We start from the raw sequence: 27,248 nt of genomic DNA, 5'->3' as shown, positions 1-27,248 counted from the left end.
GCAGAGGCACCTCTCATGGTCTACACAGAGAGTTCCAGGGATACTTAATGAGAGCCTGTCTCAAACAAAACAAAACAAAACAAAATCAAACTACAACAACAATGACAGCAACAAAATAAAAACAGCATTTCACTGGGTTTTAAGTGTCAATATTTGTGGGAAAGAGCCACTTGATTCTACTCTGGTCAGACAACCCCTATTTTTCAGTTTTAGCATAAAATAATTTTCTGTATACAAAGTTACAGGGAGCCCACCAGAGATGACCCCCCAGATAATTATGGCCTATTGAAAGTCTTTGTTCAGCCTGCTGGGACTGCACTCAGGCCTTCGGAACCGGAACCGTAAGACAAAAGCCATATCCTGGTCTCTTTCTCAGCAACTTCTGGGGGTTGGGGGTGGGGCGGAGTTTGCACAAGCAAGCAGTTTGACAGAAGCTGAGATAAGTGATGCGGCATCTTGACCCTGGGTTCCTAGAATAGAGTTGAATAATTTTCCACAGAATTTTCCTTCCAGGAGAGCAAATTCTGAGTAAACCTGAAATGGCCTCAGTGGATAATACAAGATGAAGGAAGCCTTGCACTGTCTCACCCCTTCACACACGTAATTAAAATAAAAACAACAACAACAACAACACTGAAACAGGAGTTAACCAGAGTGATGAGAGACCCAAAACCATGTTAGAATGCCAACAGAGAAAGGTTTGAAAACTCCCAGTCTGTTTATCATGTCTGAAAGCACGTGTGAACTAAAGAAGGAAGGGCAGGACCTGAGCAGCTGGGAAACTCAGCTCAGTGCTGCCTGCAGACTTCCTGCCCAGCATCCCTGTACCCTCTGTAAAGACATGAGCTAGCATCTGCAGCGGGAACCACTTCTTCTCTTGCAGTCCTGGGGGTCAGAGCAGGCTGACCCCATGATCAGGCTCCGCCCTGGTGCAGGTTAGCTAATAATTGGTCTTATGACTGGTTTCGTTGTGAACACCAAGCCCAGGGACAGTTGGTTCTGGACTTCCTCTCTGTGGTGGTTTGTATATGCTCTGCCCAGGGAGTGACAGGATTAGAAGGTGTGGCCTTGTTGGAGTAGGTGTGTCACTGGGGGCATGGGCTTAAGACCCTTACCCTAGCTGTCTAGAAATGAGTATTCTGCTACCAGCCTCCAGATGAAGATGTAGAAGTCTCAGCTCCTCCTGCACCATGCCTGCTGCCATGTTCCTGCCTTAACGTTAATGGACTGACCTTCTGAACCTGTAAGCGAGCCCCAATTAAATGTTTTCCTTATAAGAGTTGCCATGGTCATGGTGCCTGATCACAGCAGTAAAACCCTGAGACACACTCTTTCTGTCTGCTGGATTATAAACTGAGAAGACAGAAGGACTGTGGCTGCTGCCATCCTCTGATCTTGAAGGGACACTTGAGGATAGGACCAGAGATGCTGAGAAGACAAGCTGGATTCTAGTGACAGTCACCGCCAAGCCACAACTGAAGTTAGTGACAGTATGTGAGTCACTGACAAGCCACAACTGAAGGCATTGAGATTTGGGAGCTATGAGCTAAATTATAGCTTGCCCTTCCTCTCTCCCTTCCCCATCTCTGTCTGCCCGCCTGCCATTTTCCCTCCCTCTTTCTCTCCCTTCCCCCTCCCTCCCTCCCTCTTTCCCTCTCTTTCTTGAGACAGGAATGACCTGAACCCCCAATTTTCTTTCTCCTGCCTCCTGAGCTCTGGGATTATAGGCATCCACCACCATGGCTGGCTTAGGTGGTGCTGAGGGTCCAAACCAAGGGTTTTTACATACTAGGCAAGAACTCTATTAACGGAGTTACATTCCTAGCCTGGCTTTTAAAATGTTATTTGAACATAAAGTCTCCTAAGCAGGCTACAATAACACTACGACAAAGAAGAACCCAGAACAGATGAATTTGGATAGAACAAAGAGAGAGAGCAAGCAGCTGGAACATTGATAATAAGGGGGAACCGGCCTGTTTGGACAGGTGCCGTCTGCTTGATTTAAACAGTGTGTGGCAACATGTGTTTTATGTGAAGATCTAAGGTTTGTACCTTCTCCTCCTGATACTGTGGCTGATACTAGCAAATCGTATTTATGAAGTAGTTGCCATGATGCAAAAGCATAATTTGATTAGAAAATTACCCATCAGTGCTTAGTGTTCAGCCCACAAATCTGCCAGAGAAAATCAAAGCCTGAGAAATCTTTTGAACTTGGTTAATGTGCACTTCTCTTTCCATCATTTGCTTTGGTACAACGTCAATATGTCTTACTCTTATCCTTTTTAAAACAATCGTGTGAGCAAGTCAGAACACTGTAGGGCCCATCGGAGTTTCAGAGACAGCCCTGGGGGCAAGATCATCCTAGAAACACTGATCTTTGAATGAACAGGAAATGAGACTTGTAAAGGGGTGACTCATCCCATCTTCACTCTGCTCCGTTCCATGAATGTTTAGCTGAGCAGCATATTAAAGTCTACTGGCAAGCAATCTCTCCTTGCCTCATAACTACTAATAGACCCAAAGAATTTTACCAGGCGCCATGATACTTGGCCAACTCATGGCTGTTGGGGTTATATATATTTGCACCCCAGATGGTGACACTGCTTGGAGAGGTGTGATGGGCCCTAGCTGGTGGAAGTCAGTTTCTGGAGGCCTGCCTTTGAAGGTTGCAACTATGTCTTTCTTATTGTCTCTGCTCCCTGTTTCCCATGAGGTGAAAGCTGTTGCTGCCATGATGTTATGCCTGAGGTCATGGGACCAAGCAACTTCGAAGTAGACTTGAAGTTGTGAGAAAAACGAATCCTGGTTCTAAGTTACTCTGTCAAGTATTTGGTCACAGATTGGCAAAGCATCATGACACATTTCCATGCCTTATGCAGTTTGTAGTCTAGTGAGAGAGGGGCACATAAGGGGCAGCCATGATTGTTGGGGGATTTGGAAGCTAAATGCAGAAGTAAAACTGAGCAAATTACAGAGAAGGCATAGAAGGCTTTAGTGAACAATGCTATGATTCATATTTACCAGGTAGTATATCCTCATTTCTAGAAACCTCCCTCTCAATCCACAGTATAATAGTGATAAGTTGGGCTGGAGAGATGGCTCATCGGTTAAGAGCACTGACTGCTCTTCCAGAGGTCCTGAGTTCAATTCCCAGCAACCACATGGTGGCTCACAACCATCTGTAATGGGATATGATGCCCTCTTCTGGTGTGCCTGCTATAGTGTACTCGTACATAAAATAAATAAATAATAAATAAATAAATAAATCTATCTTTAAAAAAAATGATAAGTCATCATCAAACATTTGGGACCAGGAGACCATTTGTCTTTTATCTAAGTTATCAAGCTGACCGCTCAAGACTGGCCATAGGCTGGAAAGGTCAATGTGCGGATAATAACACGTTAGTAGTTAACTCCAGGCCACCCACCACACATTGGCATTTCAGCAAGGGAAAAAATAAAAGCATCCTACTGGCCTCATATAGCCAAGAGCACATCCAGATTTGAACTCTCTGCTTCATGCTCCCCGTGTCTTCCATCCTCTGTCTGTGTGTTGTATGATCTGAATCTGCCTGCCTGAAGCCTGTTTTACGAATCTGTCTGTCCCTGTGTCTGTCTGTGTGTACTCTTGTGTGTCTGTCTGTCTCTTGTTGGAACTGGATGTATCTGTGTGTGGGTGGTGTCTGTCCCTCACAAAGGGCTTCACTTTATATTGATTGGTCATCATAGAAAGCCTCTCACAGGGGAAGGAGCAGGACAGTTTACAGACCTTTAACAGAGTTTACAAGGGTATAAATCACTGGCTCCAACTGATCCCAACTGACCCAGACAACAATCACTGTTAGCCAGTTTCCCATAAAGGGTTACTTTTAACCTTTATGATAGATTTTAGAAAATTGCTTTCAACTTCCGCGTTTGCTGCTTTCAGCAAATGATACACATACATTATCTGTGTCAGGGGCGTGGAAAGACACCACTCTGCATTAACTGAGGTTGTAAAAGTTGATGGCACAGGAAATCCAAGGTTAGTAAGGTTGGTTATGGCGTTGCTCTCTTAAAAGCAAGTGAAACCGTTTGAGTACACAGTAGGGTGCTAGTCAAGTTCTAAGTGACTCCCAGGTCACTTCCACACAGCAGGGCTTGTGCTAAGGAATTTCATAGGCTGCTGGTACCTGTGGTGGTTTGAATAGGTGTGAGACCCACAGATTCATGTGTTTGAATGCTTGACCATAAAACTGGCACTATGAGGAGGTGTGGCCTTGTTGGACAAAGTCTGTCACTGTGGAGGTGGGCTTTGAGGTCATATGCTCAAGCTATGCCCAGTGTGACAGACACAGACTCCTTCTGCTACCTGAAGATCAAAATATAGAACTGTCAGCTCCTTCTCCAGCACCATATCGGCCTGCACGCTGCCATGCCTCCCTCCATGACAACGATATAGACAAACCTCAGAACTGTAAGCCAGCCCCAGCTAAATGTTTTCTTTTTTAAAAGTTGTCTTGAGCCGGGCGGTGGTGGCGCATGCCTTTAATCCCAGCACTTGGGAGGCAGAGGCAGGTGGATTTCTGAGTTCGAGGCCAGCCTGGTCTACAAAGTGAGTTCCAGGACAGCCAGGTTTGAAACCTATTCAAACCATCACATAAGGGCTGTAAGTACTTGTGACAGTTCTGTCTCGAAAAAAAAAAAAAAAAAAAGTTATCTTGGTCGTAGCGTCTCTTCCCAACCATGAAACTCTAGCTAAGACACCTTGAGACAACCTCCACACCCCTTGCAACCCCCTCCCAAAGAAGAAGTAAAAAAATAAAAATAAAAACAAAACAGAAGAGCAACAACAAAAACAAACAAACAGCAAACAACACAAAATCTCATCATGGGACCTGCAGGATGTTAGTCACAGTCACATTTACTTGCAGGTGTTCGTTGTCTTGAGTCCTTGGTCCGGGTCACAGCTCTGGCTTCTGCTACACTATCAGTACTGAATCCTCATCTGGATTTGGTTGTTGCCTTGTCTCATGAAGATCCTGCAGCTTTGGATCTTCACACACGCCAGCAGGTCATAGATGGGGTAGATGTTGGGATGGGCCAACTCAAAGCCCTGGATCTGGGCCTGGGTGGTAGCTGAGATGGTCAGCCTGCCAGCTCTCTGCTCCACCCACATCACTCTAGCACTGCTTGGGCTAGTTCACCCAATCCCTCAGCCAGCTAGGGGGAGGGCCAGCATTCCCATTCTCAAGCTTTTGAGACCCACTCACCCATACTCATACCACTGGGGCCAGCTCTACCCAGGTGAGGTGCAGGGCCCACTCTGCTGAGTGCTACAGCCAGCAAGGGAACAGCTCACCCTCTCTGGCAAGTAAAAAGATCCCAGTTGTACTAGCCTAAGAAAAAATTCTTAATTCATCTTATGAGAAGATTTTCTCATGAAACACTAGCAAAGAAATATAAGACTTAGGGACAGATTGCAATGTAGGGGACTGGGGGAATATCCTGTCCCTTTCTCTACGTGCTTTATCACCCTTACACCTCAGTTTCCCCACTAAAACTGGCTAAAAAGGTTGGGTACGTCTTATTTAGGGTCTCTATTGCTGTGAAGAGAGACACCATGGCCATATCTTACAGCCCAGAGGTTCAGTCCATTATCATCATGGCTGGAAGCATAACAGCATGCAGGCAGACATGGTGCTGGAGAGGGAGCTGAGAGTTCTACATCTTGAACCAAAGGCAGCTAGAAGGATACTATGTTCCTTAGACAGCCAGGAGGAAACTCTGATTCCATACTGGCCAGAGCTTGAGCATAAGAAACCTCAAAGCCATGCCCACGGTGACGAATTTCCTCCAAAAAGGCCACACTTATTCCAACAAGGCCATCCCTCCTAATAGTGCCACTCCCTGTAGGCCAAGCATTCCAACACACGAATCTTTGCAGGCCAAACCTATTCAAACTATCACATAAGGGCTGTAAGGAAAATGGGCATCTGGGCATGAAGGATGACAGGTACTGTGACTGAGGCCTGAGGAATCCTGCAAAGCTGGCATGGACTTTGATATGCTGCTAGGTGCCATAGGCATAGGTCAGTTAGAGAGCCAGAAGTAAAGGAAATGACTCCTTTTGGCAAACGGGAACCAGTCTCAACAATTCTGAGGAATTGTAGGCTTTTATCTAACCACCAGACATCTTTCTATAGTCCGGGTTGAGCTGGCCTAGGTTTAATTTTGCACCAGTTGGGTAGCCTGCTCTTCTGAGGAGGGAGTCCTCTTTGGACCTAACATATGTGTGTGTGGGGGTTGGGGGGTGTGGAAGTTGGGAGGGGCAGTGTTGTACACTAGTGAGTGGAAATGCCCGTGGAGGCCAGAAGAATTGTCCGATTCCCTGGAGTCGTGGAAAACACCTGATGGAGTCGGTAGGAGTCAAACTTGGGTCTTCTGCAAGAGTGCTCACTCTTAACTGCTGAGTCATCTCTCTAGCCCTTCCTTGGCATACTTCCTGCGATACAGAAAAACTCAAAAAGTAAGACTGAGTTCAATAAGCACCAAATGAAAATTAAGAAATACTTTTTAGCAGCTAGAGAGATGGCTCAGCAGTTAAGAACATCTGCTGCTCTTCCAGAAAGCCCAGGTTTGAGTCGTAGTTTCAATTTCCAGCACTCACATGTATATAAAATAAATTATACATATATGAAAGAAGTACTGCCAGGCTGTGGTGGTGCACGCTTTTAATCCCAGCACTTGGGAAGCAGAGGCAGGCGGATTTCTGAGTTCGTAGACAGCCTGGTCTACAGAGTGAGTTCCAGGACAGCCAGAGAAACCCTGTCTCAAAACAAACAAACAAACAAACAAATCACATTCGCGGTAGCATTAGAAGCATAATTGGTTCTCGGTCATCCTCAGCTGTATAGTACATTTGAGGTTACCCTGGGCTAGAAATTCTATGTAAAATAATAACACACACACACACACACACACACACACACACACACACACACACCCCACAGTAAGGAACTGTCCAGAGATTTACTTATTTACTTAGAAAGTGCATGAAACAGGTCGAAGGACAACTTGTGGGAGTCGGCTCCCTTTCCAGGATGATGATGACGGGTCTCAGATCCAACTCAGGTCTATATAAACTGAAATCCTGACTGCTTCAAGGTATGGCTGAGGGAAAGCCAGGGGCATCAGGGCATAGTCCTGAGCAGAGAGAGAAACTGGTAGATTGTGTGGCCACAAGACTGGAGTTGGCCATAAGAGGAAAGAGAGAAGGAGAGAGTACATGAGGAACAAACAGGGAATCAAGAGAGGAAGAGAAAAGAAAGGACCAAAAAAAGCACACGGCAGCAACAGCAGTTACATAGGAATGAGAAGCTGAGGACGGGGAACCCAGGAGCTGGAGAAGCTTAGGGTAGCGAGTGGAGTGAGAAGAGCGGAGGAAAGTCACAGGTTCTGTGTGAGCCTGGAGGCCAGCATGCTCTGCGGTATGCTAATAGGCACCACAGATAGCCATTTGCCCCCTCTGACAGTCAAGAGAAATGGCTCCTTTGGCAGAGGGAAACTGGTCTTGCCAGGACTTGGGGATGTGGAGTTTCCTTTGCACCTGGCAGGGTCATTAGGCTTGGTGGCAAGGGCCTTTACCCACTGAGCCATCTCCAGGGCCATATGTTCTGTATGGTCTCACTGGCAGTTATATATAAACTCATAATGCAATAGACTTAATATTTACATATTTCACTGTTTATATCTGTTTTATGGCTCTGGCTTCTAACCTTCTCCTTAAGACAGGTTATACAAAGTAGAATCTCTCTATCCCAAGGTAGGTAAAGCAAATTTTAATCCCTTCACCCTCCCCTCCCATCTTTTAGCTGACCATAATATATTCTCTGACCTACTCTCATTCAACAATAGGTCAATGACCTTCCTCATTCCAGAGCACGCCTGCTGCCTAGCCACAAGGAAAGGAGTCCTAAGGAGTCTGGATAGACAGGCTTTGCTGGGTCTCCCCACCCCGTCTAGCGTTCATGCCTGCACAATGAAGACTCCATAAAACCCCATATGAGTTCAAAGTAGCTGATCACAAGAGGGTTCCAAAGAAAAGGAACAATACTCTCAATGTGCAGGTAGGGTGGTGCACGCCAGTTCCGTGGTCAGAAGCTCCTGGGACTATTCTAGATCTTACCTGCATATCTGTTCATCTGGCTGTTCATTTGTATTCTTTAAAATATGCTCTATAATAAACCATTAAATATGAGCATATTGTTTGTCTTAGTTACTTTTCAAGCATCAAGACCAAGGCAATTTATAAAAGAAAGCATTTCCTTTGAGGCTCACAGTTTTAGAGGGTCCATGACCATCATGGTGGGAAGCATGGTAGCTTGCAGACAGACGGGCATGGTGCTAGAGCAGTAGCAGAGAACTTACAAGCTGAGGCCAGTCAGAAAGCAAGAGGGCTACCTGCAAGTAGCGTGGACTTTTGAAACCTCAAAGCCCACACCCACTGACACACCTATTCTAACAAGGCCACACTTCCTAATCCTTTACAAACAGTTCCACTAACTGGGGACCGAGCATTCAGATATATAAGCCTACCGGGGCTATTCTCATTCAAACCACTGCAGTGTGTATTTTATTTTATTATGTGTGTATGCTTGTGTGGTGTGCATGTGCATGTGTTTATGTCTAGGAGAGCATGTGTGTGTGAGGGGCCCCTGCATTTGTGTGAGCATACCTGTAGAGACTGGAGGCTGATGTCCATCTAATGCAGCAGTTCTCAACCTGTGGATCTCAGTCCCTTTATGGGGGTCAGGTTTGGCGTGGTGGTGAGGTGGTCAAACAACCCTTTCCCATGAAAGGGTCATCTAAGACTATCAGAAAACAGAGATTTACACTAAGATTCAAAATAGTAGCAAAGCTAGTTAGGAAGTAGCAAAGAAATAATTTTATAGTTGGGGATCAGCACAACATGTAATTGATCTAGAATCAGTGGCTCTCCATCTCTTTGTTTGAAGTGAGATTTTTCAGTTTAACACAGAGCTATTCAGCTTGCTTGTTTCTGCCTTCCAAGAGTTTCAGGTGGGCTGCCACAGCTACCTGGAATATGTGAGTTCTGGGGACCTGAACTCTGAATGGCGAAACATTGGTCTGTTGAGTCATTTCCCCAGCCCCTAAGTGGATCAACCATGCTAGGAGATGACCCCCCTCCTCCCCGCCTCTGTCTGTCTCTGTCTCTGTCTCTGTCTCTCTCTCTCTCTCTCTCTCTCTCTCTCTCTCTCTCTCTCTCTCTTTCTCTCTCTGTGAGGTAGATTCTTTCTATGGAGTCCAAGACAGCCTAGGACTCAGTCTATGGAGTGAAAAAAAAAATCAACTACCTCTTAAATATTTTGAACCCACTAATTCTATAGTCATTATGTAATTAAATTATAAGGCTAAAATCAAACTTGGACATGGCGAAGATTCAGAGAGTTGCTATCCAGGGATTCTTTCTTCAGGGGGTACTCAAAGATTGTATCGACAGACCAAGAAAGAGGAGAAGGGTGTAGAAACAGAACACAACAGTGGTAAGCTACAAAGTCATTGAAACCTGGAGCTAGGCCTGCTGTACAGTAGCCCAGGCATGTGTTTGTGTTTCCAAGGTTGTACAGTTTGTGAAGTTGGCCCCTCAGGCCTTCACTGTCAGCTGACTTTTATCAGCAAAGATCTACAATAGGCTGTGCCTTGGGCTTCCTCGGTGACTGTGCTGGGTGCTGTTGATTGGCTTTTGCTGCCTGACTGGTTTCTGCTCAGGCTAGCTGCTAGCTGCAAGGCCCCTCAGCTGACCCTGAGGCCGGAAGTGGCTGTCAACACATTTCCTTTCAGGCTTTGTAGAACAAACAGACCAACGAATGATCCTATAATGGGACAGGTGTGTGTGTATGTGTGTGTGTGTGTGTGTGTGTGTGTGTGTGAGAGAGAGAGAGAGAGAGAGAGAGAGAGACAGAGAGACAGAGAGACAGAGAGACAGAGAGACAGAGAGGGGGAGGGAGGGGGAGGGAAGGAGGGAGATAGATATAGAGAGAGACAGACAGAGAGAGAGAGATAGAGACAGAGAGAGCAAGAGAGAGAGAGAGCACCTCATTACTTTACTTGGTGACCCTGTACACGCTCATGTAAGGTCAGAATTGCTATGTTTGCATCTCTCACAACTTCCCTTAGAAAGTGCAGTCTATTCCCAAATCCAGATCCTCCAGGACACCAGGGTCCCTGTGGAGTTTGCTCGAAGTATAAGATGAGCAGGTGGCTGAGGGTCTCTGCCTGCTGTACAGAGCAGTCTCCTTCCACCCCTGTGGCTCTGCCTTTCTGAGAACACTGATGTCAGAGTGGGTACTGCAGTTTGAATGTGGTTTGTCTTTCCTGCAGATCATGGTTATTTTTATAGGATTTATTTATACGTGTCCACATGAATTTATGTGCACCAGATGTGCGCAGGTGCCCATAGAGGCCAATGAGAATCGCAGATACAGATGGTTATGAACCACCCAATATAGATGTTGGGAACTGAACCCATGTACTCTGTAAGAGCAGCAGGCACTCTTAACTGCTGAGTCATCTTTCTAGCCCTCCTATTGAAGGATTTAACAGTCAGTGTGAAGTACTATGAAGATAGAAATGTACCCTAGACTCTGGTGTTCAGGGGTGGGGGGGCATCTTCGTGAGATGGTTAGGATTAGATAAGCTCTGTTGGCTTTCTAAGAAGGACAATGAGCAGAATGCACACATAGACAGTCACACTTTCACACACATGTGTGCCAAGCAGCACACATATATAACCACACACCATACACACCCTCCTGTCTTTTACTATGTAATGTTCCTGTGATAACTCAGTACCCTACTAATGAAAAGGTCGCCACTAGATGCTGGCCTTCAACTTTGGGCCAGAACTATGAGCCCAAATAAACCTCTTACATTTTTAATTTAGCCAGCATGCAGAACTGTGTCAATACCAACAGAAAAGTGACAGAGATGGTGTGGGCTATGAGTTAAATTAGTTGGTTCTAGCACAACCACACACTGAAGCTAAGACTGCGTTTGCTGCTCAAGTCCCACAAACTCATTCCAGGTAGGTGTTTGGTTTATGTGTGTGTTGGTTGGCAAGGAGGGGCATGGGTGAAGAGGCTGATTGATGGAGCCTTCTGTGCCTCAGAAGGCAGCAGTGTCAGAGTCACTGAGCTTTCAAAAAAAGGGGAAGCCTAGGTGCATTACTTAAAGGTGGCACCTGGGTCATTTCTCCAGAGAAGCCGGAGTATCTGGGGCCCTAGCGTATCTGGGGCCCTCTGAACTGCAGATGAATAAAAATGAAGACAAAACCAATCTGCTAAATTGAAGAAAACTGTGGGAGGGGCCAGCTGTCTTCTCCCACGGTGGTCTCCTCTCATTGTGTGTTTGCAGATGTGGTCGGCAAGGGGTCTGCGAGTGGGACTGACTATTACAGAGGGTTTTTACCTGCATTAGATTCAATAACAACTTTTTAGCCAGTAGCATCTGAAGGCTTCAAATATACAAACTTCATGTAAAAAAGAAAAAAAAAAAGTGGATCCACTAAGACACACTAAGACACACTAAGTCTGCCATTGTTACAATGCTCCTGAAACACCCGTGAACACACATAGTCACTGGTGTGACCGGAAGCCTGCTTGTGACCTTCTTGGAAAAGCAGAACATTCTTTCTTGTGAGGAACACAGTTATTGCTCAGTGGATTTTTCCAAGAAGGTTCCCAGAATATTTGATATCTAGCTCCTTGCCCTCTTCCCTTCTGCCTTTTCCCCAGACAGGAGCCACCATTCAAAGTTCAGACTCAACCATGGCAGCGAACGTTTTGAATGACAGCCTTGGGGGGAAAGCCTAGGGAGAGGACTAGTTTTGCAAAGTAAATCCCTCTATTTCCCTGCCTCCCTCCTTCATACTCTTGGAATCAAATGCAGTATTCTCCAGGAATCCCATTAGGGATTGAGATGGAGGTTTTCAAAGGACCCTTCCTGTAAAATTTATTATCACATTAGCTTTTCAGAATCTAGAATTGATTTGTAAAGTCTTATATACTCATGCCTGTCTGATAGAACAAAGTTAGTATGTAGGCTTTCCTACTGATTCTTTTTTAACTTATTTAACTTTATTTCATGAGCATTGGTGTGAGGGTGTCAGATCCCCTAAGAACTGGAGTTACAGACAGCTGTGAGCTGCTATACGGGTTTTGGAAATTGAACCTCGGTTTTCTGGAAGAGCAGCCAGTGCTGTTAACTGCTGAGCCATCTCTCCAGCCCCTTCCACTGATTTTTTGTTTTTGTTGTTGTTTTTGTTTGTTTTATTTTCCGAGACAGGGTTTCTCTGTGTAGCTTTGGCTGTTCTGGAACTCACTCTGTAGACCAGGCTGGCCTTGAACTGACAGAGGTCAGCCTGCCTCTGCCTCCTGAGTGCAGGGATTAAAGGCATACACCATTACTGCCAGGGCCTTCTGCTGATGTTTTAAACTACCATTTGAACCATTGTGTTCTTTCTTTGTGTGTGTGTGTGTGTGTGTATACAGATGCACATTTTTTGCACATGTGTGAGTGCACGTGTACATGTACGCACATGCATGTGGAGGGAGCACCAAGTCAATGTCAGAATTATTTTTCATCACTCTGCTGCCTTATTCCTTATTCATCAAAACAGGGTCCCTCTCTCTCATCAAAGCTCCCTGGTATGACGAGTCTTGCTAGCCAGCCTGCTCTGGGGATTCTGGGTCCCTGAATTTAGAAGTCAGAATCATTTCAGGGCCACCCCACTCTCCTGACAGTTCTGTGGATGCTGGGCAGACCAGCTGCAGCCTTCGTGCCTCTGCAGCAAGCCCCTTAATCACCATTCCACCTCTTCACTCCCTGGATCACTGCCTCTGCCTCCCAAGTGCTGGGATTAAAGGCATGTGCCATCACTGCTGGGCTAACCACACATTCTTACCCACTCAGTTCTAAAGGACCTATGTACACTTCTACCTTTCTGGTCATCATGAATAATGCTGCTATAGACATGGGTCTACAGATACCTTCATTGTCACTAAATGTCTTAGTTGCATACAATATGCATTAGAATGGACTTTTGTGTTTTGTAACTTGTGATGACTAGCCATTCTAGAGTTACCAGGGATTACCTTCTTTCACCTACAAGGATTGAGTAATTTTTCTCTGATGTCTTCGGAAGGCTCTCTTGAGCATGCATACCTGTTCTAGGGACTTTCAGATCCATTTCAAATAGGAAGACTTTAAGTTCTGTGCATGCATCGTGCGTGCTCATGGTGTGCACATGCATGTGCAGGTATGCTTGCTTGTGTATGGGTATGTGCAGACCGAAGGTCAATTTTAAGTATCTTCTATCATTGTCCACATAACGTAGTTTTTTGTTAGTTTGTTTGGTTTTGTCTGTTGGATTCTGAGTCTCTCACTGAGTCTAGAGCAGGCAGTGAGCCTCCAGGATCCCCCTGCTTCTGACACCCAGCTTTGGGTTACAGGTATGTGCTTCTCTGCCTGGCTTTGGCAAGTCTCCTGGGGATCTAAATTCATAAGGCTTGTGCAGCCAGCATTTTGCTAACTGAGCCAGCTTTCCAACCTTTGAAGTACTTCACCTAACCACATGGATGTCGTCTGGTGAGTAAAATTAAAATAGAAAAGATTTTTATTTTTTAATTTGAAATAAAGTGGAGATTGGTGTCCCATGCCATTCTGAGCAAGATGTTGTCTAAAAAAAAATAAAATAAAATGATATTTTAATGGTGTAAGAATTATTCTTCTTAAGCCAGGAAACTGGCATTTGTGTGGCTAGGGAAGTCACTGACTGTAGCGAACTTTGTAGATAGCAACAAAATAAATAGTTTTGCATTGATTAAAAAGTGTATTTTCTATTTTCTGCAGTGGTTCTTTTTGTTTGTTTGGTTTGTTTTTTTTTTGAGACAGGGTTTCTCTATATTGCCCCTGCTGTCCTGGAACTCACTCTTTGAGACCAGGCTGGCTTTGAAATCTGCCTGCCTTTGCCTAAGTGCTGGGATTAAAGGCATGCACCACCACTGCCTGGCTTTCTGCAGTGGCTTTTATACAGTGATTCTGAGTTAAAATTTAATGCATGATGAAGACTGCACATTGCACTCATGTATACATATAATAACTTGTGTGTATGCTTTCTGTTTTTATAAGGTTCATTATTTTATTTTTCTTACTCCAGTCGCTGCCTTTGTGGAGGACTTGTGTGGCAAAGCTAGTCTAATACATTCCTCAGAGCTAGCTGGTTCATTGATGGCTTGTTTTCCTGTTGAAAAGCTCTGTTGCATACTTAATTGTGAGCATCTGAGAGGAAAGCAAGAACCCCAAACTGCTTATTCCATTTGTACTCTCTAATTCAACACAGAACCTGCTGTGTCCAGATGTGTGGGAGTTTTTCCACATACACAGTCAGAAGAAAAACACGGGGGAAAATTAAATTGAACAGTTACAATGAAGCAGTGAATTGGGCAGCCCTTGGACCAGAAGAGGTTCCGGGATACTTCCATGGTTTGATAGTATTTATAAACAGGAAACGGAAAGCAAGGAACAGAAAACGCATGCAACTGTAAAAAAAAAGGAAGTGGGGTACAGAAAAAGGAAGTGAGGTGCAGAGACAGCTGGATCGGTAGGAGCTTGGCACTTGCCTGATTCAAATGTGGCTTGAATAGCTGCTACACACGACTGACTGAAGCTTGGCTCTGGTGACTGGCAGAGACTCAGTGACTTGAGGCAAACCCCTCAGGCTTTTGGTTTGTTTACATAGTGAATTGGCTGAATTTTTGTCAGTGGGACTGGCTGGCTCAACATGTCTAACACCATGGAACTCTACAGGACAAAAGATGGGTGCCATAGAGTCGAGTTCAACCTGACAGGCTACCCCACCACACCCCACTTTAGACGAGCAGAGGTTATGGCCTCTGATTATGACTGTGAGTCGGTGTCTCGTGTTTTCATTCTGGGGTTCAACCATCTGCTAGGCTGGTTCACAGGATTCAGGAGAACATTCTACTTATGTCTCTCACGAGGGATAGCATAAAGAATACAGCAAACGGCCAGATGAATTCCGTCAGGCAAGGAAGGCGTGAGGCTAGGGACACAGCGTCCTCCCTGCCCCTCTCCTAGCTTACCACGCCACCCATACATTCACCTCTTTTTTTTTTTTGTGGATTTATTGTGGATAATAAAAGATATTTTATGATCCTTCAGGAGCCCTGTGGTAGGAAGGTGGGACAAACCTCAATATCAGGCCTGCCACAGTATAGTCTGGTCATTTCACCAGGATTTGGGGGGAGGAGGGGCTAGAGTGCTTTCAGGGCTGAGTACCCCATCTTGGAACCAAAATTCGAATTCACAAAGTCATTAAAGATAAATTCATGAAGTCATTCAATCAAGGCTCCGTCCAAATCCCTTTTAGGAAATGTGGGTGTGCTGGCTGCACCCTCTTTGAGGAATACTTCTTTTTTTCTTCTTCTCCATTTATTTATTTACTCGCTTTACATCCTATCCCCATCACAGCTCCCTCCCCTCCTCTCAGTCCCTAGTTGACTCTGTTGGTCTTCTTGCTTCTTGTGGAGTCCCTGTCCCTTCCAGGTCTCTTGATCCTTCCCCCAAGTCTTCTGTAAGACTCCCCAACCTCTGTTTAATGTCCGGCTGTGGGTCTTGGCATCTGTTTTGGTAGGTGCTGCATGGAGCCTATCAGAGAACAGTTAGGCTTGGCTCCTGTCTGCAAGCACAACAAGGTATCATTAATAGTGTCAGAGACTGCTTTGCCCATGGGATGGGTCTCAAATTGGGCCAGTCATTTGGTTGGCTACTCCCTAGGTCTCTGCTCCACCTTTGCCCCGGAACTTCTGGTAGGCAGGAAGCATTTTGGGGGGAAGGTTTTGTGGGTGGGTTGGTGTCCTAATCCTTCCACCGGGAGTCTTGCCTAGCTACAGGAGATGGCTTCTTCAGGCTCCATATGCACCACTGCTAGGTGTCTCAGCTAAAGCCACCCTCATAGACTTCCTGGAGCCTTCCCCACTCTAGCTCTCTGTTGTGTCCTAGAGATTCCCCACTCCCCACCCCACCAATTTCCGTTCACTCTCCTGGCCCTTCCCCTTCCCCCCCACGACTCTCCCTATACCTGACCGTGCCCCTCACGTTTTTCATAAGCCAAATATATTTTCACAGCAGCCATTTTACTTCTCCTAATTTAAAAGTGGTTCAGTATTCTTTTTTGATTCTTCTGGTTTTTTTTTTCTTTTCCTCTTTTGATTCTTGAAACAATACTGATGAAATAATCTTTCATGTTGTGACGCAATGTGCAGATCCCAGTGCCAGAGGTCACATGTAGAGGCCAGAGGACCTTCAGCCACTTTCCACATTATTGTTTTGACAGAGGTTCTCTCTGAACATGACGCCCACTGTCTGGGTTAGACTATTTGTCCCGTGCGATCCTTGAATTTGCTTGTTTCTGCCTCTCAGTGTTGGGTTAGCAGAACGTGGTGCCATCCCTGCCTTTTTACTTATTCCTGGAGATTCTACCTCATAGTTACAGAGCAAGTGGTCTTATTTACTGAACTATCTCCCTAGCCCTACCCGGACTCTTCTTTTAAATTGTCTGAGACACTCTCTTAAGTAACCCAGGCTGGCCTTCAGCTTGTTTTATAGTTTGACTCCCAATCCTCCTTCCTCTACCTCTGGAGTGCTGGGATCACAGCTTGCACAACCATACTCAATTTTATGCCCAGGGGTTCGTGCATGCTAGACAAGCATGCTACAACCCCAACCCCTTGTTATTTTTGATCTTTATAATTAGTGGTCCTGGGTGAGCTGGCAACACAAAGAGTGGAAGCAGTGGAAGGCAGCAATGCCAGAAAGATGGCGCAGCAGCTGAAATGTTCCAGAGCATGATAGTGCAGGGCAGGGAGAAAGGCAAGGGAGTTACAGAGTCCTGTGAAGGGCCGAAGACAAAAATTTGTGTGTCTAAGCCACGAGAAGAGTTCCAAGGAGTTGTCTCTGGCCACTGGGCCTGGGCTGAAGGGCTGTTAGGGCTCCTGCAAGGAGCTGATGGTCCAAAATCGAGAGCCCTTTCAGGGGTTGCAATTCCAGTAGGAACTGCCTGCTGCTCTCCCACACTGCTTTTGGAAATATAGGATTGCAACAGTTGCAAAATGCCAGGGTTTGATGGTTGCTAAAGTCCAGAGGAACAAGCCTCCAGCCTGATTGCCTAGTCATATCTCTGGCTTCTAAAGCATGAAGCAATAGCCCCCTAGTTACCACACTTTGGAGCTGTGAGCCTCTCAGTCCTTTTGTCCAGCCCACAGGCTCTCCATACCCACCACCTTGGGGGCACTAAAGGGGTGCCAAAGTCAGAAAAGTCTCTCTCACAGCTTTTTGTTTGTTTTTTGAGACAAGATCTCCTTAGCTATCCTGGAACTTGCTGTGTAGACCAAGGTGCTTGGAATTCACATCCTCCTGCTTCTAGCTCCTGACTGCTGGGCTTAAAGGAATGCACCACCATGTGTGGTCTCTCAGGACTTCTTTCTATCCAGGTAAACGTAAAGAACTCCAGACAGAGAGCTTTGATTGATAATACTGTCATCAGGGTTATTTAAGTTAACGAGTACTCTTATAAAGCCACAAATAAGCCGAGTCAGTAGGACATTCATAAAAGTACACTTTTGAATTGGGTAATCCATGGAAAGTGGATTAGACAGCACCTACTCCCATGCCTGCTAAAAAAGACACCCAGTAATTTCCCTTCCCATTTCCAAGTTTTGGATAATTTTTTTTGACATCATGTTTTTGTTTTCATTTTCTTTTTAAGTATATATACATATTTATTTTGCAGAAGGGCATGAGGAGTGGAGGTGAAGGTTGTTTTAAAAATGTCTTGAATGGTGGATTTGTGGAAACAATGACCCGTAAGGGTTCATGGAGAGCTGGCTTTACCAAAAAGTTGTCCAAACACCTAGAGACATATTCACACTCATGCGGCCCATCTACTACTTCCCAAAGCAGGCCTCTCTCTTTGTTGGACAAAAATAATCTTCAAGAAAGCTTGTTGCAAGAGACTAGGAAGTTTATTTTTAACGGCTTCTTCCTAAGGCAGCCCAAGTTCAGCCCTTATATGGGTGTATTTGCCTGTAATTAGAGGTAGGGCTAGTTCACTGGTGAGAAAGCAAATGGGGTACCTGCTGAAGTGGGGAGTGCCCCCTGCACTTGGACAGCCCCCCAGACAAAACTGATCTTCCTTCTTCAGTCTCTCTCAACCCCAACTCCTAACTCCTGTGTTAACTCTCTGCCCACCCCCCTCCCAGCCTCCCACCACAGTCCACCCAAAGCATGAATCCAAGCGACATTCGCAGTTTCTCCTTGATCTAATATTGTCCTTTCTCCAGTATTGCACTAATCTTAAGCTATGGAGGACTCTGTCCCTGGACACTCAATTTCTGCTTCTCTCCAAACTTCGGAGGGTCACGTGCCCCCTCCTGGATTCCCTCACGCCCTGATGCTGACCCTACTCTCAGAGTTCCTTAACTCTGCCATATATTTCTCTAACCTTTTGTCCCCACCCCACCCCCCAAAAAAAACGGATCCCTCAGTTTCTAGAATACACAGTGTCCCTTCATCCATGTCTTTCTCACCACGTGTCTCTCCTCGTTCGATTCCTAATGTACCAAGGAGAGGGTCGTCCAGCAAGCTGCTGGCACTTTTGTTTTGTCACCTGTTCCAGCATGTGCACCCCGGGTGGACTGACCCATGACTTGTCGCCCTCTCCTCTCTTTCCCTCAGTGCGGCGGCCACCCCCCCTCCCCCGCATCCCCCGGCTCTCTGACTCTCCAGTAAGAGACCCTCTCCTGTGGTTCTTGCACTTCTCTGGTCTCCCCAGGGGTTCCACAAGTCACACTTGCACTGCGATGTTTTCCCCCTAGCACAGTTCGCTTTCTTCCGGTGGCGCAGCTCGCGCAGAGCAGGGGCACCAGCCGCACCTAGGTCCAGGGATCCGGGACCCCGCTTCCCACCGGGACCCGGGCAACGCTGCCCGGCGCCGGAAGCCTCTGCGCCGCCCCTTCCCCGCGCCGCTGGCCTTATCTCCGCGCACAGGGGCCTCCAGGGAGTGGCGGGCGCCTGGAGGGAACCAGCGGCATGGGCCCGGGGCCCCGGGACACGCGCCACTCGCCAGGCTGCGGGTCGCAGCGGCTGCTGTGGCTCGTGCTGCTGCTCAGCCTAGCCCGCGGCGTCAGCGGAGAGCCGGGCACAGACGGTGAGTGCAGGACACCAGGCGCGCAGGACGCTTCGCGCTCCGGGTCTGGAAGCGCAGAGTCGGGGCGTGGAAGGATCATGGAGGCGGAGCGGCAAGGAGCACGCCAGGCTGCCCGCCCCGGGGACAGTGGGGTGTGTAGTGGAGGCGGCCCTGCTCCGACTCGCGTCTCCCGGGGTGGGTAGGGGTGGGGTGGGGACTGGACTCTGGTGGGTGCCTGGGGGACCGTTGCGCCACGTGGAGAATGTGGGAGGGCGAGCCGCTGGTTCTACAGCTTCCAGTCGCCCTGGCTTTTGCAGGACAAATTCTTGATCTGTAGCCGCTTTTTTCTTCCTCTTTTCATATTTTTCACTTCCACTAAGAACTAAATGTTAAGAATGTGAAGAAGTGTAAGGAAGTTTATAGAGTTTATCCTTTAGTTCTTTCATCCATTCGTTTATCCATCCATCCATCCATCCATTCATCCGTAGAAAGCCCATTAATATCTTCCCTGGGTCAGATGTAACCGTGCAGTGTTGGCGTTCTAGAGGTGCATAGTCCCAAGGAGATAGGCAAGCAAATAGTCCGTGTTTTAGACAAATTGGAAAAAAAACGCAACAGTGAGCGTGGTGGGATTTATGTGACACGGAGGATTCAAACAGGAAAGTGCGGGCAAGTCTGCCCACATAACAGCAGAATGGTCTTAAGTGCTCTGAGAAGGTATACTGGTCAGAGGAAGACCAACTTTGTTTTTTTCCTGGGCAGCCATTATGCATTAGTCAAACTGGGCCTTGGGGACTGGTGATACTTGGATTTAGGGAAAAGGGGGTAAAGGTGTCCCATCCTATAGTGAGAAGGGACTGCCTGGTCTTTAGAAATGTCTGTAAAAAGTGAATCCAACTTGTGAGATAGGCAGGAAGGTTGCCCTGAGTTCAGGGCAGCCTGAGCCACTTAGTGAGTTCCAGCGTAGTCTAATCTACAGAGCGAAGCACTGTGAACAAACAAAAGAAACAAAAAGCCCAACAGAGCAATGGATGAATTTCAGACTGGGGATAGCATGGGGAAGCAGGATGCAGAATACAGAAGGGGCTAGAGATGAGAAAACAGACTGGATTTTGGAAGGGGGAATCAGTCTCATCCTGACGAGCAGGCAGAGCATGGTGTCTGGGTTGAACTGTTCCTTTGTGGTGATAGATATAAGGACACCCAGCCTCTCACTGGCATTTACTTAATAAAGCCAAGCACTGGGCTCCAGAGTGGTAGTGGTTCATGCCTTAATCCTAGAATTTGAGATGCTGAGGAAGGAGAATTGCCATGAGTTTGGGATCAGCCTGGACCATAGAGTGGGATGTCTTAAAAACAAACATGTGCAAAACAAAACAGACTCTAGAAGTGGAGAAGAAACGAGATGAGTGGACTTGGTGGAGCAGATTCCTGGCTTCCCACATTCTCGTATCCTGCTACTTTGTTGTTGTTTGGGGTTTCTTTCTGAGACTTTCTCTGAGTAGTCCTGGCTGTCCTGGAACTAGCTCTGTAGACCAGGCTGACCTTGAACTCAGCTATCTCCCCACCTCTGCCTCCCCAGTGCAGGGATTACTGGTTGCTTAGTGAATGTTACTACTACTTTTGGTATTTGATGTCTCAGCTTTCTAGAATGGCTCCCCTCCACCTCCAACATCTGGTACTCTGTAGGCTTTCTTCCTTCTCTGTTGGGTCTCTGTTTTAGGGTTTCTATTGTGATAAACAGCACAGCCAGAAACAATTTGGGAAGGAAAGAGTTTATTTTAGCTTGCAATTCTCAGGTCACAGTCCATCCTGAGTCTAGGCAGAAACTCAAGGCAGGAGCATGGAGGCAGAAGCTCAAAGCAGGAACATGGAGGCAGGATTTGAAGTAGAAGCAATGGAGGAGTGCTGCTTACTGACTTGCTGTCCATGACTTGCTCAGCCTGCTTTCTTGCAACAGCCAGCGCTACCAGCCCAGGAGTAGCCTCATCCATTGAGTTGGATCCTCCCTCCTACACCAATATTCAATCAAGAAAATGCACCACAAGCTTGCCACAGGCCATTCTAGTGGAAACATTTTCTCACTTGAGGTTCCCTTTTCCAAAATGACTCTAACTTGTATCAGATAGACATAAAGCTAGCAAGCACAATCTCCCATAACAGTGTGAATAAAAACCTGTAGATAGTTGAAAACGGTTTTAGGATCCGTGTAAAGAATTCTAGCCTAGGAAAGTATCAAGTGTGGTCCATTGAGTTATTGGTCTAAGATGGCTGAACATAACTAGCAGTCACTCTGTCTACACTTTCTCTCTTAGATGTTTTTCGTGCTGTGGATTAAGCTCAGGCATCTGGGCGTGCACCTTACCACTGAACCACACCACCTGGCCACCTGGGAAGTGTGAGATGTTTTTGGGGAAATGAAGTTAGGGCTGCCTTGTTGAGCACCTCTCCTTAGGTCGACAGTTTCCTATAAACTTAGAAAGAATCCAGCTCTGCAAAAAACTCCTTTCCCAAAGGTAGAAATGTGGGGGTGAAACAATCCTCCTGCCCCAGCCTTAGGTGCTGGGAACTATAGGCATGTTCTACCATGCCCAGTCCAAGGATGGATTTATGGGGTAGAGTAGTTTAGACGGTAGATGCAAGGAAGAGAGAAAGATGTAACAGCCAGATGGCTAACACTCCTGGGCTGGTGTGGCGCTGAGGACACCAGAGTTGGAGCTCACAGCATGCTGGGAAAAAGCCTGTGGACTCGGTGACTCTGGCTGACAACACAGGATTGCTCTGACAAGTTAGAAGGAAAAGCAGGGTGCTCTTCAGTTGGGTTGGTCTGGTCAGAATAGGATTTGGGGAGGAGTAAGTCCCACCTACTCACACGTTAGACCAGCAGGCATTATTCAGCAGGGAGAGGTGGAAATACAAGAATGGACATGATATTTAATTGGGCCCTTGTAAAGTTGGGCCTCAGGTGGGAGAAGTTAGTCCCAGGAAGGAAAGACCAAGAAACTGCCATTTCCTCCTCCTCCAGTCATCTACCTCATGAGTGCTGGTCAGATTTCAGAACCAGGATGGCAGCTCTCACTTAGTGGAGTCCACTGGGCACCATCCACTTCTCCATTGTCCACTTGTAGGTGTTATGACTTTGTTACTACAAAAGTGACGTGGGGTTAAACAGGGACTACCCAAATAGGAACAAGCAGACTCCTGGCTGTAGCAAAGGGGTGAGCCCAAAGCACCCAAGTTTGCAGTGGGTGATGCCACAGCTGGCTTTGGGGGTGGGAGAGAGCCTTGCTGGCACATGTAAGGGAAGGCCTTAGGGATGCCCAGCCTGGGAAGCTGGTGGCTCTTCTCTAGCTATCCTGTGTGATTGTTTAGGGGCTTACTTGCCTCCTCGGGTTGGTCTGGTTGTATGTATGTATGTGTCTATGTGTGTATATGTTTGTGTTTTTCTCTGTGTGTATGTGTGTGTTATTTGTGTGTGCATGTTGTGTGTATACATATGTGTTGTGTGTCTGTGTATGCATGTGGCATGTGTGTGTCTGCCTGTATGTGTTGTGTGTATGTATGTATATATGTATGTGGTGTGTGTGTATGCATGTGGCATGTGTGTGTCTGCCTGTATGTGTTGTGTGTATGTATGTATGTATGTATGTATATATGTATGTGGTGTGTGTGTATGCATGTGGCATGTGTGTGTCTGCCTGTATGTGTTGTGTGTATGTGTGTATGTTTATGTATGTGGTGTGTGTGTATGTATGTATGTATGTGGTGTGTGTGTGTGTGTGTACTTTTTTCTTGAGATAGGATTTTTCAGTGTAGCCACAGTTGGATTCAAACCCCTAATTCTCCTGCCAAGTGCTAGACTGCAGGTGTGTACAGCATTCCTGTCCTCTCTGTCACCCCATGGATTCCCTCACTAGCCTGTGCTGAGTTGCATTTAATTGCTGGAAGAAGTGAGCTGAACCCTGAGCTTGAGGGAAGTGAGGAGTTTAAATTGAGGAGCAGGAGGGTGTTGGTGGGTGGGTGGGGTGACTGGCCCGGGGGATTCATGAGGTTGGTAATGGGTGTGGAAAGGCCAAACCAGTCAGTCCTGTTCTCAACCTCTCTGTGGCTTTCCTCTGAGGCTGGGAGCGGCCGTGGGACCTGTTGGCTCATGTCTGGCTGGGTTCAGGAAGGCCAGGAGAAGGACAGAACCAGGGATCATAGTGGAGGAAGAATGGGTAGAACCGGGGAAAGCCCAGTGTGTGAAGAGCCTCTGTTGTGTTTCCCCTTTGGTGTGGTTCCCACTGTCTTCATGGGTGAGAGCAGGTGGCCTGCTGGACACGAGGAGGGAGAGATGGAGAGAGTGGTTCTTAGAGTGATAGAAGGTTGCTCAAGATGAAGAGTGAGAGGAGACTTAATGAAGGACTTCTGCTATGCTTGCCTTCTACCCCTGGGAAACTTGACCCTGTGCACTTCCATTTTCTTCTGGTCAAATTTAAGATGAGCTCCCTGGTGTCTACTGCTCTAGCTAACAAGCTGTCTGTGGGATTTACAAAACAGTGCACAGGTCTGGGGTGTACCTCAGTGTGGTTATGTGCTTGCCTAGCATTTGGGAGGCCCTAGGTTCCATCCCCAATACCACCAAAAATAATAATAAAAAAAAAAAATTCAAAAGTTCACAGCCTGCTGGAGAAGTGTCGGGTGTGAGGCAGGCAGTGTGAAAGAACAGGATGACTGAAGTAGGAGACCGCTGGATGTGACCTTCAATGTCAGCCCCAAATTAATGGCTGCTTAGCTTTAGACTCAGAGTTGGGATTGGGACATTGGGTATACTTAATATGGATTTAGTTTTAGTCTGGAGGACAGGTGTGGGGGCCACTGTGGATCGATCTTGGACATACACGGAAGTGAGTGGGAGATAGCCTTTAAGAAGCCAAGGCTCCTGGAAACATTTTACATAGGAAAGGCATGGGGTTCCAGAATGAGCTGTGGGTCCAGGCTTCAAATTGTCTGTAGTGACCACTTGGCTTGGGAGAGAGAACCTTCTGCTTTATGTGCATCGAAAGTAGAGGCTAAAGCTAGGATGAAGATCATCTGCACTGGACTAAGGGAGAGGCTGGCTGGCTTGCTTGCTTGCTTCCTCTCTCTCTCTCTCTCTCTCTCTCTCTCTCTCCCCCTCTCTCTTCCTTCCTTTCTCTTTCTTTCTTTCTTTCTTTCTTCCTTTCTTTCTTTCTTTCTTTCTTTCTTTCTTTCTTTCTCTCTTATTTTTCTGTCATGAATGAGAGAGAGGCAAGAGTATGATATTTCTTGGGTTTCTGGATTCTTTGGAATTTGATGTAGTTTCTTAGAAACAGTGCAGTTAGGTGTAGTATTCTAGACTTGCTTCTAGATATTTCTCTCTCTGAGTGTTGGACTCTATTGGATACCCCACTTGGGTATTTAATGTGTTTCCATGTCTTCGTAAGCTTGAGGGATGAGTTTGTCAGGTTAGTCTGGTCCTCCTGGCGTGGCTGGAATTAGATGAGGACAGGTGTTAGGTTCAAGGGCCTTCAACAAACTCCTTGCATCCTTGATGTGAACAGGCCTCTGCGTCTTCCAGGCAGGCTCTCTCGGGTGGGTTACAGGAGCTGCTGTGCTGTTGGTTTTTGTCAGCTTGACACCAATCTAGAGACATCTGGGAAGGGGGAATCTTGAGTAAATGCTTCCCTAAGACAGGCCTGTAGGCAAGTCCATTGGACTTTTTCTTGATTAATGATTAATGTGGAAGCCCCTCACCCCCCAGAATGGCATGAGAAAATATGAGGAGCAAGCCACGAGGAGCAAGCTAGTAAGCAGCATTCCTCCATGGCTTCCACTTCAGTTTCTGCCTTGTGTTCCTGTCCTGGCTTCCCTGGATGATGATATAAAAATCATTATCCGAGTTGCTTTTGGTCATGATATGTTATCATTGCAACAGACATCCAAACTAAGACAGCTGGGTGTATCAAAAAGCAAGAATGGATTCCTGGGGCCAGGGTATAGATTTCTTGGGTGATGTGGATAGGAAGACAGGAAAAAAACTAAAAGGGCTGAGAAGGCACTGAAGATGAACTTCCCAGTCAGCCTGTGTTCAGGAGAGAAGGAGGCTACGGGGAAGCCAGGGAATAAGTGCATACAGGTTTGTATACATAATTTAGATATTATGGTTTGTACAGTCTACCAGTCCATGGCTAGGCAGGCATCTGTCCACACAAAGGTCTTGGTTTGGATTTTTGCATCAAGCAGCCATCCACTGCTCCTCCCATTAGTATAATTGTCTGTCCACTGGCTAATCATCTGGCTAGTTCCTGTTAATAGAAGTTGAGAGATGGTTCCAAGTGTCAGATGGGCGTATTCTGATTGCTTTCCGCATACTAACTCATTTACTCTGTCATCATCACAGAAACCAGGAGCTGGGTTTGATATCATCATCATTTTACAGACTTATGGGAAACGGATGTATAGAGATTATCAAGGCTAACCCAGCTAGCAAATGGCTAGTGAAGTCTATCCCCCCAGTTCACAACCAAGCTGTTCTAGAAATAATAAGACATATGGACATGGGCATATTTGTGTGCTCCATCTCTTAATTTAATAATGCTTTAGAATACACTCAGTATTTATATTTCTCATCTCCTCTTCCTCCTCTTATTCATTTCTTCCCCATTCTTCTACCTTCTCTTTTGATACATGGTTTCCTGTAGCACAAACTGATTTTGAACTCTATGATCTTAAACTCCAGATCCTCCTGCCTCCCCACCTGAGTGCTGGTCACTCATGAAGTACCTGAAGATCAAGTACAGGGCTTCATATATGCTAGGCAAGTATTCTACCAACTGAGCTGCCTGATATGGGTGCTTGGAAGCAAGCTCTGGTCCTCCGAGAAAGCAGAAAATGTCTTTAATCTCTGATGTAGTTCTCCAGCCCCCTTGATTTTTCTCTCTTTCCATTTCTTTCTTTTTTCTTTTTCTTTTTTTTCAAGACAGGGTTTCTCTGTATAGCCCGAGCTGTCCTGTGACTCACTCTGTAGACCAGGCTGGCCTCGAACTCAGAAATCTGCCTGCCTCTGCCTCTGCCTCCCAAGTGCTGGAATTAAAGGCGTGCGCCACCACTGCCCAGCTTATGGTCTGAAGGAGGCATGTCTTATAATAATGGCATCAGAAACTGCCAAAGAAGCCAGCCTTGTTTTTCAATGCTGCGTGCTAAAGTGTTAATCTATTAAAATGGCTAAATGTATTTGGATACTTCCTTCTGCTCTGCAAGTTACCTATTACCTCTCTGATCTGGAGTCTTTCCGACTTTTTTTTTTTTTTTTTTTTAAGCAAACTGCAACATACATCAGCATCCAGGGGATTTGGGCCATTACTCTTTATAAAAATGTTCACTTAGAGGCTGGATGTGGGGCTCAGTGGTGTAGCATGTGGTTAGTTTTCAGGAGGCCTGGTTTCTATCCCAAGCTGCATCAGAAAGACAAAACAAGAATTGTGCCTGCGCAAGCGGGTCCTTGTGCGTCGCATGCCCGTTTCTACGTCTGTCTCTCCAGCTACCCAGGGACTCTTTGTTTCTTCCTCTCTACAAAGCAATTGCTATGTGTTGACCTCTTTTCCATCTGAAATATTACAAACATCCTTTGTCTGCTGTCATTTTCTATTTTAAGATTTATACTTTTAGGAGCTGGGGAAAGAGGATGCCTGGGGCTTACTGGCCAGCTAGCCTAGCTTACTTGTTGAGATTCAGGGCAGTGAGAGGTGCTGTGTCAAAAACAAAACAAAATAAAACAAAACATGCAGATAAGACCTGAGGAATAATACTCAGGTTGTCCTCTAATGTTCACATATAGGTGTACATAACACACCCCCGCGCGCGCACGCGCGCGCGCACACACACACACACACACACACAATGTGCATCCACACACATCCATGTGCACCTCTCACATACAAATACAAAAAGATTTATATCTTTCTAATTCTTCATTTTGTTT

General features: G+C 46.3%; 1 protein-coding gene across 7 annotated transcripts in view; it reads left to right on the top strand.

Annotated features, from left to right (window-relative positions):
• Positions 1-1,026: 1,026 nt before the first annotated feature.
• The window catches only part of Susd1 (sushi domain containing 1), a 142,954-nt gene continuing 116,732 nt past the window's right edge, over positions 1,027-27,248 (top strand). For 4 of the 7 annotated variants that reach the window (XR_004120834.1, XM_031377535.1, XM_031377533.1 and 1 more), the window contains exon 1: positions 18,977-19,288. Coding sequence is in view for 5 of the 7 variants with exons in the window: in XM_031377535.1 (XP_031233395.1) it covers positions 19,171-19,288 (118 nt within the window). In the remaining 2 variants the exon portion in view is untranslated. Of the gene's footprint in view, positions 1,244-13,511; positions 13,648-18,846; positions 19,289-25,277; positions 25,404-27,248 lie in introns of those variants that run through there. The other 3 variants (XM_031377536.1, XM_031377534.1, XM_031377538.1) reach the window with 3 other exon arrangements.

This window comes from Mastomys coucha, unplaced genomic scaffold (genome assembly GCF_008632895.1).
Source record: "Mastomys coucha isolate ucsf_1 unplaced genomic scaffold, UCSF_Mcou_1 pScaffold18, whole genome shotgun sequence".
Classification (NCBI taxonomy): Eukaryota; Metazoa; Chordata; class Mammalia; order Rodentia; family Muridae; genus Mastomys; species Mastomys coucha.
Note: the sequence above shows the minus strand (reverse complement) of the source record. Positions and strands in the feature narration are given on the sequence as shown.